At 42.0% G+C, this 15,727-nt stretch overlaps 1 protein-coding gene across 2 annotated transcripts in view; it reads left to right on the plus strand.

Annotated features, from left to right (window-relative positions):
* The window catches only part of tep1 (telomerase-associated protein 1), a 33,746-nt gene extending 19,310 nt beyond the window's left edge, over positions 1 to 14,436 (plus strand). Inside the window, exons 31-56 of one of the 2 annotated variants that reach the window (XM_083928881.1) lie at positions 51 to 139; positions 938 to 1,052; positions 1,257 to 1,283; positions 1,365 to 1,575; positions 1,794 to 1,914; positions 2,523 to 2,647; positions 2,782 to 2,881; positions 3,181 to 3,336; positions 4,373 to 4,585; positions 5,209 to 5,265; positions 5,534 to 5,669; positions 5,987 to 6,238; positions 6,394 to 6,545; positions 7,843 to 7,950; positions 8,064 to 8,168; positions 8,394 to 8,523; positions 8,660 to 8,745; positions 8,943 to 9,069; positions 9,306 to 9,433; positions 9,524 to 9,642; positions 11,023 to 11,163; positions 11,445 to 11,544; positions 11,728 to 11,845; positions 11,995 to 12,077; positions 13,126 to 13,230; positions 13,755 to 14,436. In XM_083928881.1, coding sequence (XP_083785007.1) covers positions 51 to 139; positions 938 to 1,052; positions 1,257 to 1,283; positions 1,365 to 1,575; positions 1,794 to 1,914; positions 2,523 to 2,647; positions 2,782 to 2,881; positions 3,181 to 3,336; positions 4,373 to 4,585; positions 5,209 to 5,265; positions 5,534 to 5,669; positions 5,987 to 6,238; positions 6,394 to 6,545; positions 7,843 to 7,950; positions 8,064 to 8,168; positions 8,394 to 8,523; positions 8,660 to 8,745; positions 8,943 to 9,069; positions 9,306 to 9,433; positions 9,524 to 9,642; positions 11,023 to 11,163; positions 11,445 to 11,544; positions 11,728 to 11,845; positions 11,995 to 12,077; positions 13,126 to 13,230; positions 13,755 to 13,874 — 3,224 coding nt within the window. In that variant the 3' untranslated portion in view covers positions 13,875 to 14,436. Of the gene's footprint in view, positions 1 to 50; positions 140 to 937; positions 1,053 to 1,256; positions 1,576 to 1,793; positions 1,915 to 2,522; positions 2,648 to 2,781; positions 2,882 to 3,180; positions 3,337 to 4,372; positions 4,586 to 5,208; positions 5,266 to 5,533; positions 5,670 to 5,986; positions 6,239 to 6,393; positions 6,546 to 7,842; positions 7,951 to 8,063; positions 8,169 to 8,393; positions 8,524 to 8,659; positions 8,746 to 8,942; positions 9,070 to 9,305; positions 9,434 to 9,523; positions 9,643 to 11,022; positions 11,164 to 11,444; positions 11,545 to 11,727; positions 11,846 to 11,994; positions 12,078 to 13,125; positions 13,231 to 13,754 lie in introns of both variants that reach the window. The other variant, XM_083928880.1, reaches the window with a different exon arrangement.
* Positions 14,437 to 15,727: the final 1,291 nt, after the last annotated feature.

Consider the following 15,727-nt stretch of genomic DNA (forward strand, 5'->3'; position numbering starts at 1 on the left):
TATAATCACTGTATATAAGTCGTATATAACTATACTTTCTCTTTATACAGCTCATCTGTGGGCACTAGCCGACCTGCAAGGTACAGATGCCTTCCTTCATTGTGAGGCCAACTCTGTCATGCACCTGCCGTCCAACCTGGTTAGTTCTCTTCCATCACCACCCACAACACGAGCAATAGTACTTTGCCGCTTTGATGTACAAACAGAATAAGACTTCTGCAATACAGTAAAAATGCACTGTATAAGTATTCACTTATAAACTCTCATCAGTAAGTTATTTAAAACCTTGCAATTGAGAAGCAATTAGAAAACATGCACAATGACACTTAAACTCACCATACTGGTTTTAAAGTGTAAGTCTGGCGTAAAATCATCCCCTGTTTTTTTGACAAATACAAACATCAAATAAGCCATCGAGACAGTTTTTTTCATGTATAAACTAATAGCAGAGGAATCCGGGGAGTCGCTAACAGCTGAACATGGCTAACAGTGATTAGCTCGGGGCATTATGGTGAAGGCATTAGAACAGCTTTTTTTTAACCACTAATACTGCTGAAAATAACACCAAACCATTGCAATAGCATGAGAAGAGTCCCTACACATAAAACAAAGCACGAGCAACATAGTTAGTGACCTGGAGTTTATTAAAAGAGTGTTATGAAAGACTTACCAACTGGCCGCTGTACCAGCTCCTCTCGTAGTAAAGTCCACTCAAGTAGATTACCACTTGCAATCCAAAAGGAAGGAGCACATCGGATATGACTAAATTGAAGTCTCAGTTAATCATGCCTACCTCTCGTTGTTTTTTGTTTTTTTTACATCTTTGTCAAAGATCCTCCAGAGAACCACAGTTACTCATGCTATGATATATGTATGACGCTATGATATATGTATGAGGCAGTAGATTTTTAAATTCCTTTAATTTGGCTTTGGTCAGATTCAAAGTGGCCAGCTGGAGGCACTTTGTTCCCTGCTCTCCAGCTACTACTTCCTGTATGCTAATGTGCGCCACGGCCTCCTGCACCACCTCCTGGAGACCTTCAGCTTGTATGGTGAGCGTGCATACTGTCTGATGAATGTGGTGCCACCTTTTGATAGTTTTGCTGAGTCATAAGATGTCAGATATTGGTACTCCAGCTTCCTTCTTTAACCTTCACGGTTTTCGGGTTTACTTTGCAAATCTCCTCTTTATAAATAATGGCTCAACAAAAAAATCCTAACTTTTGTATCCTTTTGAAATTTTGCCTTTCTCGTAGATGACAAGCAGGAGTCTGCACCCTCATGTAAGTGCTTTACAAACATCCCATATTCTTGCGAAGCATGCTTTATTCCTTCTTCGTGCAAGTTTCTCTTTGTGCTCTCAGTTGGCTTCCAGGGTCGTCTAGAAGGCTGCCGGAGTTTCCTGCAGCGTCACGCCCCCCTGCTCTCCTCCTGGCCCGCTCTGTTCGTTCAGCAAGCCCTCAACGAGCCTCCGGAGACCCCTGCTCACACTTGGGCACAAGGCCTGATGGGAAAAGGAGGGCCTCTGGTCGTTGAGTGGCTAAACAATGACAGTCAGATTCTCAAGGAGACCAGGTAAACTTTTTTTTCTGGTGGTAGAAGAAGTGCATTACAAGTGTTCCCTAAAATCCACTATTTTAAAAAAAATCCCCTTTTAAGCTTCTTTTTGTTTCACTTGCATGTGACATAACTTCATCTTGTATTGTGTGTATTTTTGTCCTTGTATGTTTAGTGGTTCATTCAGTATTGATATAAAGGAATGTGACGATGGTCTCGTGTTTAATTCATGGCAGTGAGCTGGTGTCGACCTTCTCCTCCGAGCCGACCTGCTTGGTTGTGAGCTCGGATGGAGAGCTGATGGTGGTTGGCACAGGGCAGGGAATGTTGCACTTCATCAACACTCAAACTGGACAGGTACAAACACATTTTCCAGTCGGATTTTACTTTTTTGCCACCCTCCGTGTCTTCATCATCCTGTCACTACTTTATCACGTCACACATTTTTGACTGAGCGTTTTGCATTCAGAAGCCTCTTTACAGCTCTGTTTCTACTCCTGCTGCCGGCTTAATGGTCCTCGTTGAATAGGCTGTTTGGTTAAATTGTTTCTATTTGTCAAATGAGAAGTGATTCTGACCAACTGTAGATTCACGTTTACACATTATTCACTATTATTTTACATTCAGTACATTAACATGCACACAAGAAATCAAGTTGCACAGAAAATCTGTACTTTTAATAACTTGTATTAACATCATTAAATGCAGCATCCCAGTAATCCGATTTCTCCTCTACCCAACCTTCCAGCTGGTACAATCGTGATTCCTCTAGCTCGATTACAGAAACCAGGTTTCACAAAAACAGGATGTTTAAAAAATCTGATTCTTGCAGAAACTGATTGTAGTGCATGTAAACACACTAATGTAGATATGTTGTGTGCCTGAGAAGAATTTCTGGTGTCACACGTGCTGAGAGAAATGGCAACAATAATGTTCAACAGCAGTTCATTTCTGGCTGTGAACAGGAAGTGAAATCGCTGGTGAGCAGCTGTGATGGCATCTCAAGCTGCGTCTTTCTTATGGACGGACGTCTCGCTACCACCTCCTTTGATGGACGTATAGAGATCTGGGACACCGGGAATGGCTGCAGGTGAGTGGAGCGTTTGAAGGAAAATTTACAAAAATAGCTGTGTAACTGTGAGATTGTACGAAAGTCCTTATCCTGCTGGATTCAGGTTTTTTTTTTGATATAGCACAAGCTGCTAATGTTTCTTCTTCTCACAGGACTGCTCTTATTGAGGGCCACACTAATGTGATCACAGCAAGCGATATCACAGCAGACAGGAAGCACCTTGCAACGGTGTCTCTGGACTTCATGCTGAAAGTGAGTCTCAAACAAATCACATAAAACTTTAGTTTGAAAAATCCGTAACCTGTTTTCCAGTGTTTGTTTCTTAATCTGCCTTTTCTTTTTCAGTTTAGTCTGTGATTTCACTTAGCTGTTATTCTTTATCTTTTTTATGATTTACTACACGAGACACACTTTGTTGCTGCAAATGGAGATCTAAACGTCTATAATAGCATTTAATCCTGTGAAACACATTTTATGAAATTGTACTCATCACTTAAATAGTTTGTTATCCAGCTTTAATTATGCTGACTGAATGTTTTCCTACTTTTCAGGTGTGGTCCTCAACTAAAGGTAATGAGGTAGCGACCTGGCCCAGCTCCAGCCCTTTGAACTGTGTGACCTTTGACCCTGAGGGTCACCTGCTGGCTGCTGGTTGCTGGAACGGGAATGTTATCGTGTGGAACTGGCTCAGGAATAAAACTCTAACGGTAAGTTACAAAGACAGTCGTATTGGGAGCCAGCTACTCACTACTCCATCAGGTTTACACATCAAAGTCTGTTAAGGGAGTGCTACTGTGTACTATTTGTCTAAAGCCTTTTGTGGCTCGAGAGGAAGCCGTGTGAAGTCTGATCAATGCCTCAATTGATGTCACTTGAGTCAGCGTTGGTTGGTTGGCGTTTACCAGCCCTGTATATCCCGCTCCTCATCTCTGCTTGAAATCACACAGGGAAAATGCAGACTGTTTTTGACCCACACTGGGCGTGACAGGAAAGAGTCAAACGTCCAAACTGGTCAGCATTTTCCCGTGTGATTTTTTTTTTTTACCTCGATAATCAAGTGTGCCGGATGTAAACCCACATGCTTCCTTTTTCTTAGTTTATCGATTCAACTTCAAGAGCACCTCACATTTACCTGGAGTCTACTAACAACTGAAAGCACCTGGTGTTTTTTGGGAACTAAGAGGTGTTCCAGGCACGTCCAGCCGGGAGGAGGCCTCGGGGAAGACCCAGGACCAGGTGGAGAGATTATATCTCCACACTGGCCTGGGAACGCCTCGGGATCCCCCAGTTAGAGCTGGTTAATGTGGCCCGGGAAAGGGAAGTGTGGGGTCCCCTGCTAAAGCTTCTGCCCCCGCGACCCGACCCCGGATAAGAGGATGAAGATGAGATGAGATAAGATGTTGTGGGTATACACTGCAGATCAAAATTAGAGAACAAATTATAAATGGATGGACCAAGATCAAACCAGAGTAGTGTGAGAAACTAGTGATGTCCTGTGGGCGCAGATGTGCTGAAGTCATTCAAAGCTGTGGCCTCTACACTTCCTGTTAATTTTTGAATCCTATAGCTCTAAGAAAACATTGTTTGAATCTTCTCTTCTGACACAGTGGTTACTGTTCTCTAACTTTCTATAGATATTGAAATTCTAGACAGAGTATTTTCAGAATAAATTATATAATCTGATCTCCAGTGTATAATATATGTATTTTTAAATAAAACCATTGTCTCTGTCTGTTCCCTCAGTCCCTGTCCGGTCACCAGCGCTCAGTGCGCTGTGTCTCCTTCTCTCCCTCTTCCTCAATGCTCTGCTCCGGCTCTGTGTCTGGGGAGGTTAGGGTGTGGTCAGTGTCCGCCCCCACCTGTGTGGGTTGTTTCCAGGCTCACTACGGTGCCACAGAGGCCCTCACCTTCCTGGATGAAGGGAGCATGCTGCTGAGCGCCGGCTCTGATCACACGGTAAGGCCTCACTGGCTGTTTATACTGAACCTGGATCAGAGAAATGTAACTGAAAGGTGCTCTGTTGGAAATACTGAAAAAACAAAGGGGACTGGAAAAGCCTCCACACCGCTCTCACCCCAATTCATAAAACAACATTTTTTCAGTACTCTGATCACAACACACAGAGGGAGAATGACTTTGTTCTCTGATCAGGACGCCACTACTCCAATATAGTTTTTTCATAGGAAATAGTTGTTTGCTGCTATATGATTGTTCTGAATATCAAGTAGAGTGCCTTTATCTCTATAGGCCGTAGTGACAGGATTTACTATTTAACCAAAACTCCAACCAAACTACAGAACATTTGACACATTTGAAAGACTCGAATATGTGCTCTAATAGGTTTGTTTACCCAAAACAGAATTGAGGCGCGGATCAAACCATAGCAGCTGTTTCGTCAGTACATTTAGCTGTAAATCAAATTTTGAAATGTGAGGATGAATTTTTTTACTCTAACTGAAGTTCAATGCGGGACAAGTTCACCTACACCCCTTCTCCCTCAGGAGCGAGAAGCACATTGTCCCTCACTTTGAAATAAATAGCCTAATTTTTCTCTGTCTTCTTGTCTTTGTGTAAAACAGCTCCAGCTGTGGTCAGGGGGACTCGGGCGTTCAGTCACAGCATTAAAACGAGATGAAGTAAGCTCCTTAATTTTTGTGTGTGTGTATATAACTACATGTTGCCTATCTTTCATCCAGTCTTTGTGTAAATCATAGAAATAGAAACAGACATTTCCAGTCAAATCAACAAAGCAGGCTGGTCAGTGTGGCGGTCATTGTTATAGCCATATGTCAATGGTTGTCGTGGGCTAACTCATTATGTTTCTATGGTGTATGTGAACAGTTAGGGCATGATTGAAAACGAGAGGTGAGGAAATCCTTTATTTCGATTTTTTTCATCTTTCAGTGCGAGCAGGAGCCTCCTCTGAAGAAACTGAAGTCTGTAACGTGTGAGCCTGCTGCTCTGTGTGTGGCAGTGAATGGAGACTATGCTGCTGTGGGATACCACGGTGACGGCATCAGGCTCTTCAGTCTTGACTCAGGTGCGTTTATGTGTTAGGAATGTAAAAAAAAAAAAACATATTTACTGGATTGAATCACTGGAAGACATCAGTGTGACAGAACAAACACAGATATGCCTGTGCCATCCCTAAAGGAAAAATGAGAACTGATGGATGGATGGATTAAACAAAGCCATAAAATATTGATGATTATATTGAATAACAAAGACATAACACATGAATATACACTTATAAGCTACTGTACAGTCCTCTTTCCTCTTTCCTAGCAATCCTATCTCCCTCCATCCTGTGTAAATGCTGCACAACATGAAAGGAAAAATGTTGCGTTTTAATCATAGGTGAGAAGATCTGGGACTCCAAGGACCTCGATGTGTCCATACTGTGTCTGCAGTGGGTGGTTTTGGACGCAGAGCAGGCTGGACCTGAGCTGCTGGTGTCTGGAGGAAGTGACAAACGTGTGAGGGTCTGGAAGAGAGAAGAAGGAGAGGAGGGACTGCTGGGAGGCCTGAAAATGTCAGGAATGTTTGGTGCACAAACGGGTGCCATCCAGGCATTAGCACAGAACTCTACATACCTGGCGACCGCTTCCGGTTAGTGTTGCTGATGGTGACGTGAAAACACGACCTGGTGTTTTATAGAAATGTTATATTATACATCATATATTAATATATTTCTCAGGTAGTAGGATCCTTTTCCTAAAACCTCGGCCTTTCTCCTACTGTTTTATTGTTTCCCTTTGAATCAGATAACTTCACCATAGCTCTGTGGTTGTTGAGCGAGCTGGCCCTCGACACCTACGACTCTCCTCATGCTCTTCTGAGGGGCCACAGTGGAGGGGTCACCTGTCTGGCGTTCAGTCCTGATGGCGGACAGCTTCTGTCTGGTGGAAAAGATCAGGTGCCATGTGTTTGTGCTGCAGTGTTGTGACATTATCCACATTTTATTTTTGCAACAACAAGCTATTTTTTGCAGGAATGTATGCTTGGTTGTACGATTGAACAGTATATTGGGGAATATCCTATGAGACAATATCAAATTTTTCAGCCTTTAGAGATTTTTTTCTGTCATATTATTTCTTATATGGTAGCTCTCCTTTTGATCATATCGCTGAGTGTTTACTAGGCTGTTGTTGGAAATGTTGCAAGTTAGGGATCGATCTATATGGCTTTTTTTAGGGGCGATGCCGTCACCGTTTTTTGTGACCGATACGGACTTTTGCTCCCTCGATTAGAATAATAAAAATGACACAATGATGACAAAAAATGTTGGGAGGCTCAATTTAAAAAAAAAAAAAAGGAACAATTATTGACCTTAAAAAAAGGCGTCTCCAGCAACACTGAGCTGCCTGTGGGCGCCTGTCTGTGAATAATGCCGGAAACACAGCAGCCCGCATTAATTTGCAATAGTGATAGACCGATATACGGCCGATATCTGCGTTTCTTAGGTGTATCGTATCGGCCGATGTATCAGTCTATCACTATTGCGAATCAATCAGAAGCACTGATTTATGGCAATGTTGTATTTTGATGTTTGTTGCCTCAATGTTATCCAGTTCCTTTGCTGGATTGGCTAACAACAGTCATTCCTGTCAGGTTATTTTATTCATCAGATTCTTAATTAATTTTCCTTGAAATTTACAATATCATGAAAAAACAAACAAACATTGGCATAATAACTTACTTAGATCACTCCCCTTTTTGCTTTAAATACAAAATAATGGCAATAGTTCCACACAGTCAGGGTTTGCCACACAGCAGACACATTTTCCAGTTATGGGAAATGAGAGAAACATAAAATGTCCTGGAAAATCTTGTGTTATTCTGGGAAATCATTTCAAAATGCTCCTCTTTTCCTTTCAGGTTTTACTGGTAGTTTATGGACCAGAGTATTTTGAGTAAGCTGTTTTGAATGGACTGCAGTTACCTCTTTTTTCGTATCCTGAATAAGCAACACTGCTCCATGTATTTTGTTACTCTGCAAGATAAAACTAATGCGGTCTAATACAACAGTCCTGTGATAAATCTAGCCTTCGTGAAGGTTGGAGTGTTCAGTGTTGAAAATGTTTTATAGAGGTGTTGATTCAAGGTTCTGGTCAACTGGAAGGATGGAGTTTGTGTTGCTGTCGAGCCAGGGGTAATAAATCGAAACGTTTCAGTGTAAGGATGTACGGGACTAACGGGTGTCTATGTTTCAGGCCCTGATGGTGTGGGATGTGAGTGTGCCTCCTGCTGCTCCCTCAAAGTCGCTCCCTCACTCTCACAAAGACTGGATCACTGGCTGTGTGTGGACTCCAGACTGTGTGGTAAGAAATACCCCCTCCCAGGATAGAGCTATTACCTGAGAGAATCACACTGCTGCAGTAAACTATGTTCATTTAGGTAAACTCGTCTTCATCAGCCTCCTTGTCTGTTCCAGATCAGCTCTTCAAACGACGGCAGGCTTTGTTTATGGGATCTGGAGGCGGGCCAACGTCTCAGAGAAATCTCCTGGAGGAATCCTCTCACATCTGTCTGCTGTCTTGTGAGCAAATTACATGTTTATCTATCAGAGAAAAGGCAAGATGTGTTGTTTCCATCTCTCCTGAAAACCCTTTATGCAGTTAACCGCTGTGTCGGTGGAGTAAATGAGCTTGCGTAGTGTGTATTGTAGAGATTTCACTGCAGGTCTGTGTTTGTTTTCTCTCTGGCGACTTGCACGTAGTTAACCATCAGCTCCATTAGAGGATTTTTGTGTTTCTGTGCGCAGGGACTCTACGTGATGGCCGGCTGTGCAGAGGGAGCACTACATGTTTGGAACTGGGAAACAAACACGGAAATCTGCCACATTGCCGCACACAAGCAGCGTATACACCACTGCTCTCTCCTACCAACTACAGGTAAACTTCTTGGGAAATGAGTGCGTTCATGCATTCATTTGTCTCTCCCCCTTTATTTCACATTGTATAATATAATGAGTCTTATTGAAATGAATAGTTCTCTTGTTTTTTTTTAAATTGCGGATTTGTTTTTAAGATAAGAACAAAGAAGTCAACCCAGAAGAAATGACTGTTCTCACTACATCTGATGACGGCACAGTGCAGCTCTGGAAACCTCTACAGGTCTGTCTGTCAAAATGAGATTGGGAAGTGGTTTTATAGGGGTTTACACAGTTCAGTCAAATATTTCTGTCTCATCTTTAGTTCTATTCTCGATGTAGAGTAAAATGACTTCCTTGAGGCTCTTGACCATAATAAAAGAGTGGACTGTGACACTTTTTTTTTTCTTTTTCTATCACATACTGCGTCTTTACGTACAGGTGGAGCACTTCGGCACCTACCAGGGTCACAGCGGTGCGATACGTGGAGTTGTTCGCAAAGAAGGACTCCCAGAATTCCTCACTGTTTCTGAAGACCGCTCATTACGGTGCTGGACATGGACAACAGGCAATACTTTATATTCTGCCTTCATTTAATACCATTAACGAAGAAAAAACGCTTCGCAGTGTGTTGAGATTACTGATGGCATGTGTGTGTGTAAAATTCCAAAGATAAAAGTCAATTCCTGCACACGGGTATCACCTCTGCTTTGATTTATTTCCATCGATTCTATATATAATATATAGTCGGTCACCTTTCCTTTAAAGACTGTCCCAGTTCACCTCTGTGTTGTGTCTTTTCAGAGAGTCCTCCCAGTCTAAGAGGCCCTGTCACAGCTCTGTGCTTCGCTCAGAGAGATTTGCTTCTTGCTGGTTATGAATCCGGTTTACTGGAATTATGGCAGCACAACGCTGTGGTCAGCCACAAACAGGTGAAGAAAACGAGAAAAGAGACGTGTACCGGACCCATGTGCATTCTGTGTGTCTGTTAATCACACCCTGTGTCTGTCTGTGTGCGTTAGGCTTCAGACGACTCCGTCACAGCCATCTGCTCCATGCCGGATGGCCAGTTTGCTGCGAGCACCAAGCTTGTTGTCGATGTGTGGAAGCTGGTGTGGAACCAACAACGCACCACTGCAAGGTTTGGTAGCAAAACAGTCACACCACTATACCGGACTTACGCTACTCTTTTAATGGCATTTTTTAAACCTTTATTTAGTCAGAAGTTATGAACAAATTCTTCGTTCCACAAGTTAAGTTTGCAGCTATTTGAAAGCAGCGATAAGCTGTGCATTGATTATCACACATTACCTCATTAAGGGGTCGAAATCAATACATCACCTCAGAGTGTCCCCTCCATGATGGAGATTACTGCTGATACGGACGTGAAGCCTCATTAGCAGGAAGCCTCTGATACAACTTCAACCTTTTTGACGCTGCTCCTATATATTTCCCATAATAGTACACTAATCCTATAATCCTATAACGGCTGTGGGATAAAATCAGCCCAATGTCAGGAGTTACAAAATGGAAAGAAACCGTTTGAAGGCACACTGTAACGTAACGGTATGCTGAAGCTGCTTTCTGTTGTTAAGCACCAAAGGTTTGGAACAAACACCACATATAGATATTTTTAAGAGACAGCTCAGAACGTACTATATGATCTTGCACGTTAATTAATCCCACCCATTTTTAACATCACTGTTCTGATCTCTTTCATACTTCTCACACTTGTTTTATGTTTTTTTTATATCTTCAAAATAATATTGATATCAACATTGTTTTCATTACTATCCTATTCTTTAGGGATTTTATTATTGTCTTGTCATTGTTTTGTTTTTTTGTTAAGCACTTTGATCCGGAAAGGTGCCGTATAAATAAACATTATTATTATATTCTATTGTTGTTGTTAGTAATATTAGATATTGTACCATCTTAATGCTAGGCTTTGCATGTAGGTTGAGGTTTAATAGCATTTTATCAAATATTTACTCAATCCTGTATCAAATCTGCTTATTGGATCTGAATTCTTTCAAAAAAGTCACTCACTGAACCTGCTTTCGCTTTGCTCCACACAATTTTTAAAGATGTGTTTTAAGAGAAACCCTGCACATGCATCTTTCTGCACATTCATTCATTCATTCATCTTCAACCACTTGTCCCTGTCGGGGTTGCGGGGGGCTGGAGCTGATCTCAGGCGTGAGACGGGGTACACCCTGGACAGGACGCCAGTCTATCACAGAGCACATAGAGACAAACAGAGACAGACAACCATTCACACCTACGGGCAATTTAGAGTCATCAATTAACCTAACACATGCACGTCTTTGGACTGTGGGAGGAAACCGGAGAACCCGGAGGAAACCCACGCGGATGCAAACCTGAAACCTTCTCGCTGTGAGGCAACAGTGCTGTCCACTATACCACCGTGTAGCCCATCGTTCTGCACAGTGAGGCTAGAACATGAACATAGTTTGATTCGACACACTAACCAGTCCTGCTGTTCTTCTGTTGCTCCCAGCCTGGTGAAGGTAATGACGTACACAGTGGACGACTCGGTGGTCCACCTCAACTACTGCTCGGTCCTGATGGGTGTGTCACAAAATGGAACAATATTTGATGTCACAAAGGAGGAGGACAACTGGACCAGCACAATCTCTAGGTAACTACGTATTGTACAATATGACCAAAACCTTTGTCTAGGTTTGTCAGGTTTGTTCTAACGAATCATTGTCCGAGGTGGCTGCTTATCAGGTTTTTGAGTTTTAGAGAAAACTCACTTCATTCCTGAAATTCCTAAAGGACTCAGTGTGATTATTCTGAACGTTTACATTGGGCCTGTTCTGTTGGGTCTTATTTCTCACACACCGAGGGTATTATTTGTTAAGCCCCAAATATTTCAACCAACCATAAAGCTCTTTGTGTGTTTGTCTTCTATTGCAGTTGGAGACAAAGTGTCCGAATTTTGGGGACGATCTGTAACGATGAGAAAAGCATGTGGCTGATGGGCGAAAAAAATGGAGTCCTCAACATTGGCTTCATTGTGAGTTTTTTCCCAACGTATCTCTGAATGGTACTAATAATCTTCTGAGAACACTAAAACAATGTTTGCTGTAGTTCTTCCACTTCAGGTACAAATGAAGTCGAACCTCAGGTGTAATGTACCGCATGCTTTTAAAAAAAAATAGTAAATGTTGATTGATGCCTCTGTCCTTTCTTTCCTCAGTTTGCCATGGGAACCCAATATAGTTTCAATTCAGCGTTCAGTTCAATGGAGCTAGATACCGATGAGGAAGAGAAGAAGCAAAAAGGGAGCCTGGTAACAGCTGTAACTGTGGAAAAAGGTACCAACATCAACTGTTAATACTGTTTCCACTGCAGCTGTTACAGTTACTATTCTTACCTTTAACCTGCTTCTACTCCTGCCCATGACAGATTTGTGTTTGTTTGTTTATTGCATGATTATGCGACGTGTTCTTGAACATTCTTCCAGAATTTGTCGTGTGTGGAGACGTGGACGGGAACATGTGGTTCAACCAGCCTCCGGAGGTTTCCCTGTGGAGCGACAGAAAACCCGTAAGAGCTGAGAGACTCGGCACAGAACCTGAGAGATTAGTGTATACTTTTAACTTTTAACATTAAGCAACAAAAAAAAAATCAATGCTTGAATGAAAAAGCCATCCGGCCTGACGTAACGCCCTTTGAAAATATGATTTCTGGGTCCAAGCCGTTCTGAGCCTTGCATTTCTACAACGCTGCAGTGCAGTGTTCCCCGTTGTTTGAACTGATCTGAGTGTTTAGAAAAACAACGTAATTGTCATTTTACCTCTTTCGTATCGATAAAAAAGACGACTGACAAAACTGGTGATCGGAATCCTTCACATGTTCGGCCGTTGTAGCCTGACCCGGATATCGTATTTTGAAAGGGTGTTACGTCGGACTTAACAGCCGGATAGACCTTTTCAAAGGAATTCCATTGCTAGGCAACTGTTTTGGTCCTTGGTAACTTCCTGTCAGCTGAAGTCATTCACATACACTGCAACAGGAAAGAAACTAGGACTGTTTTGGAACGTTTATGTTTACATCTTTGGAAAGGTCCATAATTAAAGCTGGTGAACTTCTACATACAGCTGCAACACTGTTTGACCATTGATCGTCATTGACTTTGTTACCATAATCACATTTTCCAAGAGCCCATGGTTGACTGTGGATTCTTTGTTTTGTCCAACCAACAGTCCAAAACACAAAGGTATTTAATTTACAATGATACAATAGAGCAAAAGTCACAAATCCGTACGTTTGTGAAGCTGGAACCACCAATTTTGTTTGGCATTTTTGCTGAGCAAATCATAAATCGACTATCAGAATTGTTGATTGATTTTCTCTTTATCAACAACAACAACAACAACAACTTTCAGCTGTCTTAGTTAACTACAAGAAGAAGAAGGGGGAAAAAAAACATCTGCCTGCAAATATCCAGCAGCTGTGTATTTTATTTTAAAAAAAATTCCCATCAGGCCTAGCGAGGACATAAAAGCAAACATCAGAAATAATGGGCCGTTGCTTTAAGCCAGGGCTCAACTTTGTATTGTTTTTAATGATGATGTTGATGTTTTATTCCCAGGCTCACAGCGACAGGATTACTGTGCTGAAACTCACTGAGCGCACGATCATCTCAGCCTCCTACGACAGGACAGTGAAGCTGTGGGACAGAAACACCAAGAAACAAGTACGTCAGAGTCTGAACAGAACAGTTGGACACTTTTGAGAAACACACTTATTTGCTCTCTGGTGGATGGTTAAACGAGCACATCGATACTACCCTCATGTTTGTGTGTTCAATGTGAAGCTACAGTCAACAGACAGTTATCTTAGCTTAGCATAACACTGGAAACAGGGAGAATTTAACACAAAAGCCAACTACCAAGATCCACCGTCAGATGGTGACTTGTTTATACATGCTTTGGTTTGTGGTACCTTTGGGTAGAACCAGGCTAGCTGTTTCCCCTGTTTCCAGTCTGTATGCTAAGCTAAGCTAACAGGCTAATGGTTGTAGCCTCATCTTTAACAGACAGATATAAGAATATTATATTGATTTTCATCAAACTCTTGGCAAGAAAGGGAATGACTGTACTCTGAGAGTTCTGCTTTTCCTATGCAGCATACTGACTCATGTATTTGTAACCCTTATTGTAAACTGTCTTCCAATAACTCTTTACCCTGTGCTCTCCCTCCCTCTCTCTCTTCATCCAGGTGGGTATGTTCGTGTGTGGAGGTCCTGTTCTGCACTTGGAGGTGAACCCTGATAACGCCACCGAGCTGGTTTGTGGCGACGGACAGGGAAAGCTCTACTTCCTCTCCTGGAAAGAATAATCCTCATGATAGTACACTCACGCCCGATGTCAGCTGGGATCGGCTCCAGCCCAACCACGACCCCGACCCCGGGATAAGCGGTTGAAGATGAATGAATGAATGAATATTACACACTAAGTGTTTTTTTTCCTAAATGCTGAAGTTAAACGCTTAAACACTACGCTCACTCAAGATGGCCAGGAATGTTTTGCTGCTTCATAGTGACAGTGAATATGCATTAAATATACGCATATACATCTATAAAAAGAAGGTGATTTATTGATGCGACGTACAGGGAGAAGCATCTATATAATAGTTGCAAAGATATGTTTACATGTGCCTTTAATTTAGATGGCAAAAACTTGCAAATGTAACAAGTATAAAGAAAATGAATAAGCCTTAAAAATAGTATCTGTTGTAGTTTTGTGTGACGTGAATTAATTAATGATTTATTTTTATTTGAAAATTGTAACATCATGCAAACAGGAATGTGGGATATGAAACACTTGAAGGGGAAAAATGGATACGATAACCATTCATGATTTTTTTTTCTTTGACATTAAATTAAATGTTCAAATCTGCACTTTTGTTGTTTGCTTTAATGTTTTTTTAAAGGACAAAATATTGCATGTATTAGTTTCTTCACATTTTACAGATTAATTCAATAATTAGCATTTTTTTTTAATTATTTCTGGGACAAGAAAAGTCTTGGTGAGAGTATTGTTGTCAGATCCTGTGTTGTGTTTAAAGATGGGTAAAACCAAAAGCTGAGAGTTATCTTTAATTGCTTTATTACACCTTTTATGGAACTACTTGATCCTTTGAGCTGTGAAACATCAATGGCAGACACGTAAACACGGCTTATCTGCTAATTCTTTTACAGCTTTGTTATCTACACTGAATTGCTACTGGTATATTGACAATGGGTCACATTTGGTGCAATAAAACACGATAAGTAAATAAAACTATACCCACCTCTGTTTACCTAAGATACAATACTTTTTCCTGTTTCACTACCCCACAATTTAGGTAACTTTGTTTCAGCTGTAAGAAGCGTCTCCATTTATCATTTTGTGCTATTTATTACAGGAGAATAAACAGTAAACTCAAAAATACTGTATGTAGTAAGAATGAGAATTCCTTTATTCGTCCCACAATGAGGAAATTCAATTTTCACTCTATTTTTTTCATTGTACACACACACACACAGGCCCGAAATACACACACATGCTCAGACAGGACCTATATACATGCAACCAATGGAGAGATGTTAGAGCGAGGGGGCTGCCAGTGACCGGCGCCCCGAGCAGTTGGGGGTTCAGTGCCTTGCTCAACAGCACCTCGGCAGTGCCCAGGAGATGAACTGGCACCTCTCCAGCCACTAGTCCACACTTCATTCATGCTCCACAGGGACTCAGCGCCCCTCCAGTTCCCAGCCAAGTCACCTATGGACTGGCTACTGCTGCCCCAAAGTATGCATGCTGTCTGCTTTGAGTATACTTTATTCTCTTTTTTCCAGTGGTGGAATTGATGACTCTAAAATTGCCCTTAGGTGTGAATGGTTGTCTGTCTCTGTTCGTCTCTATGTGCCCTGTGATAGACTGGCGTCCTGTCCAGGGTGGACCCCGCCTCACGCTGGGATCGGCTCCAGCCCCCCTCGACCCCGACAGGGACAAGCGGTTGAAGATGAATGAATGATAAAGATTCAACATATTCAACCTTTAAATAAAAATGTTACTTTTAATTCAGCGGCCGAAATGGGTTTTCTCAGGAGGGTGTCTGGAGTCTCCCTTAGAGAGAGGGGGAGAAGTTCAGCATCCCAGAGGAACTCGGAGTAGAGCCTCTGCTCCTTTGCGTTGAAAGGAGCCAGTTGA

The sequence above is a fragment of the Echiichthys vipera genome, assembly GCF_963691815.1.
Source record: "Echiichthys vipera genome assembly, chromosome: 15".
NCBI lineage: Eukaryota > Metazoa > Chordata > Actinopteri > Perciformes > Trachinidae > Echiichthys > Echiichthys vipera.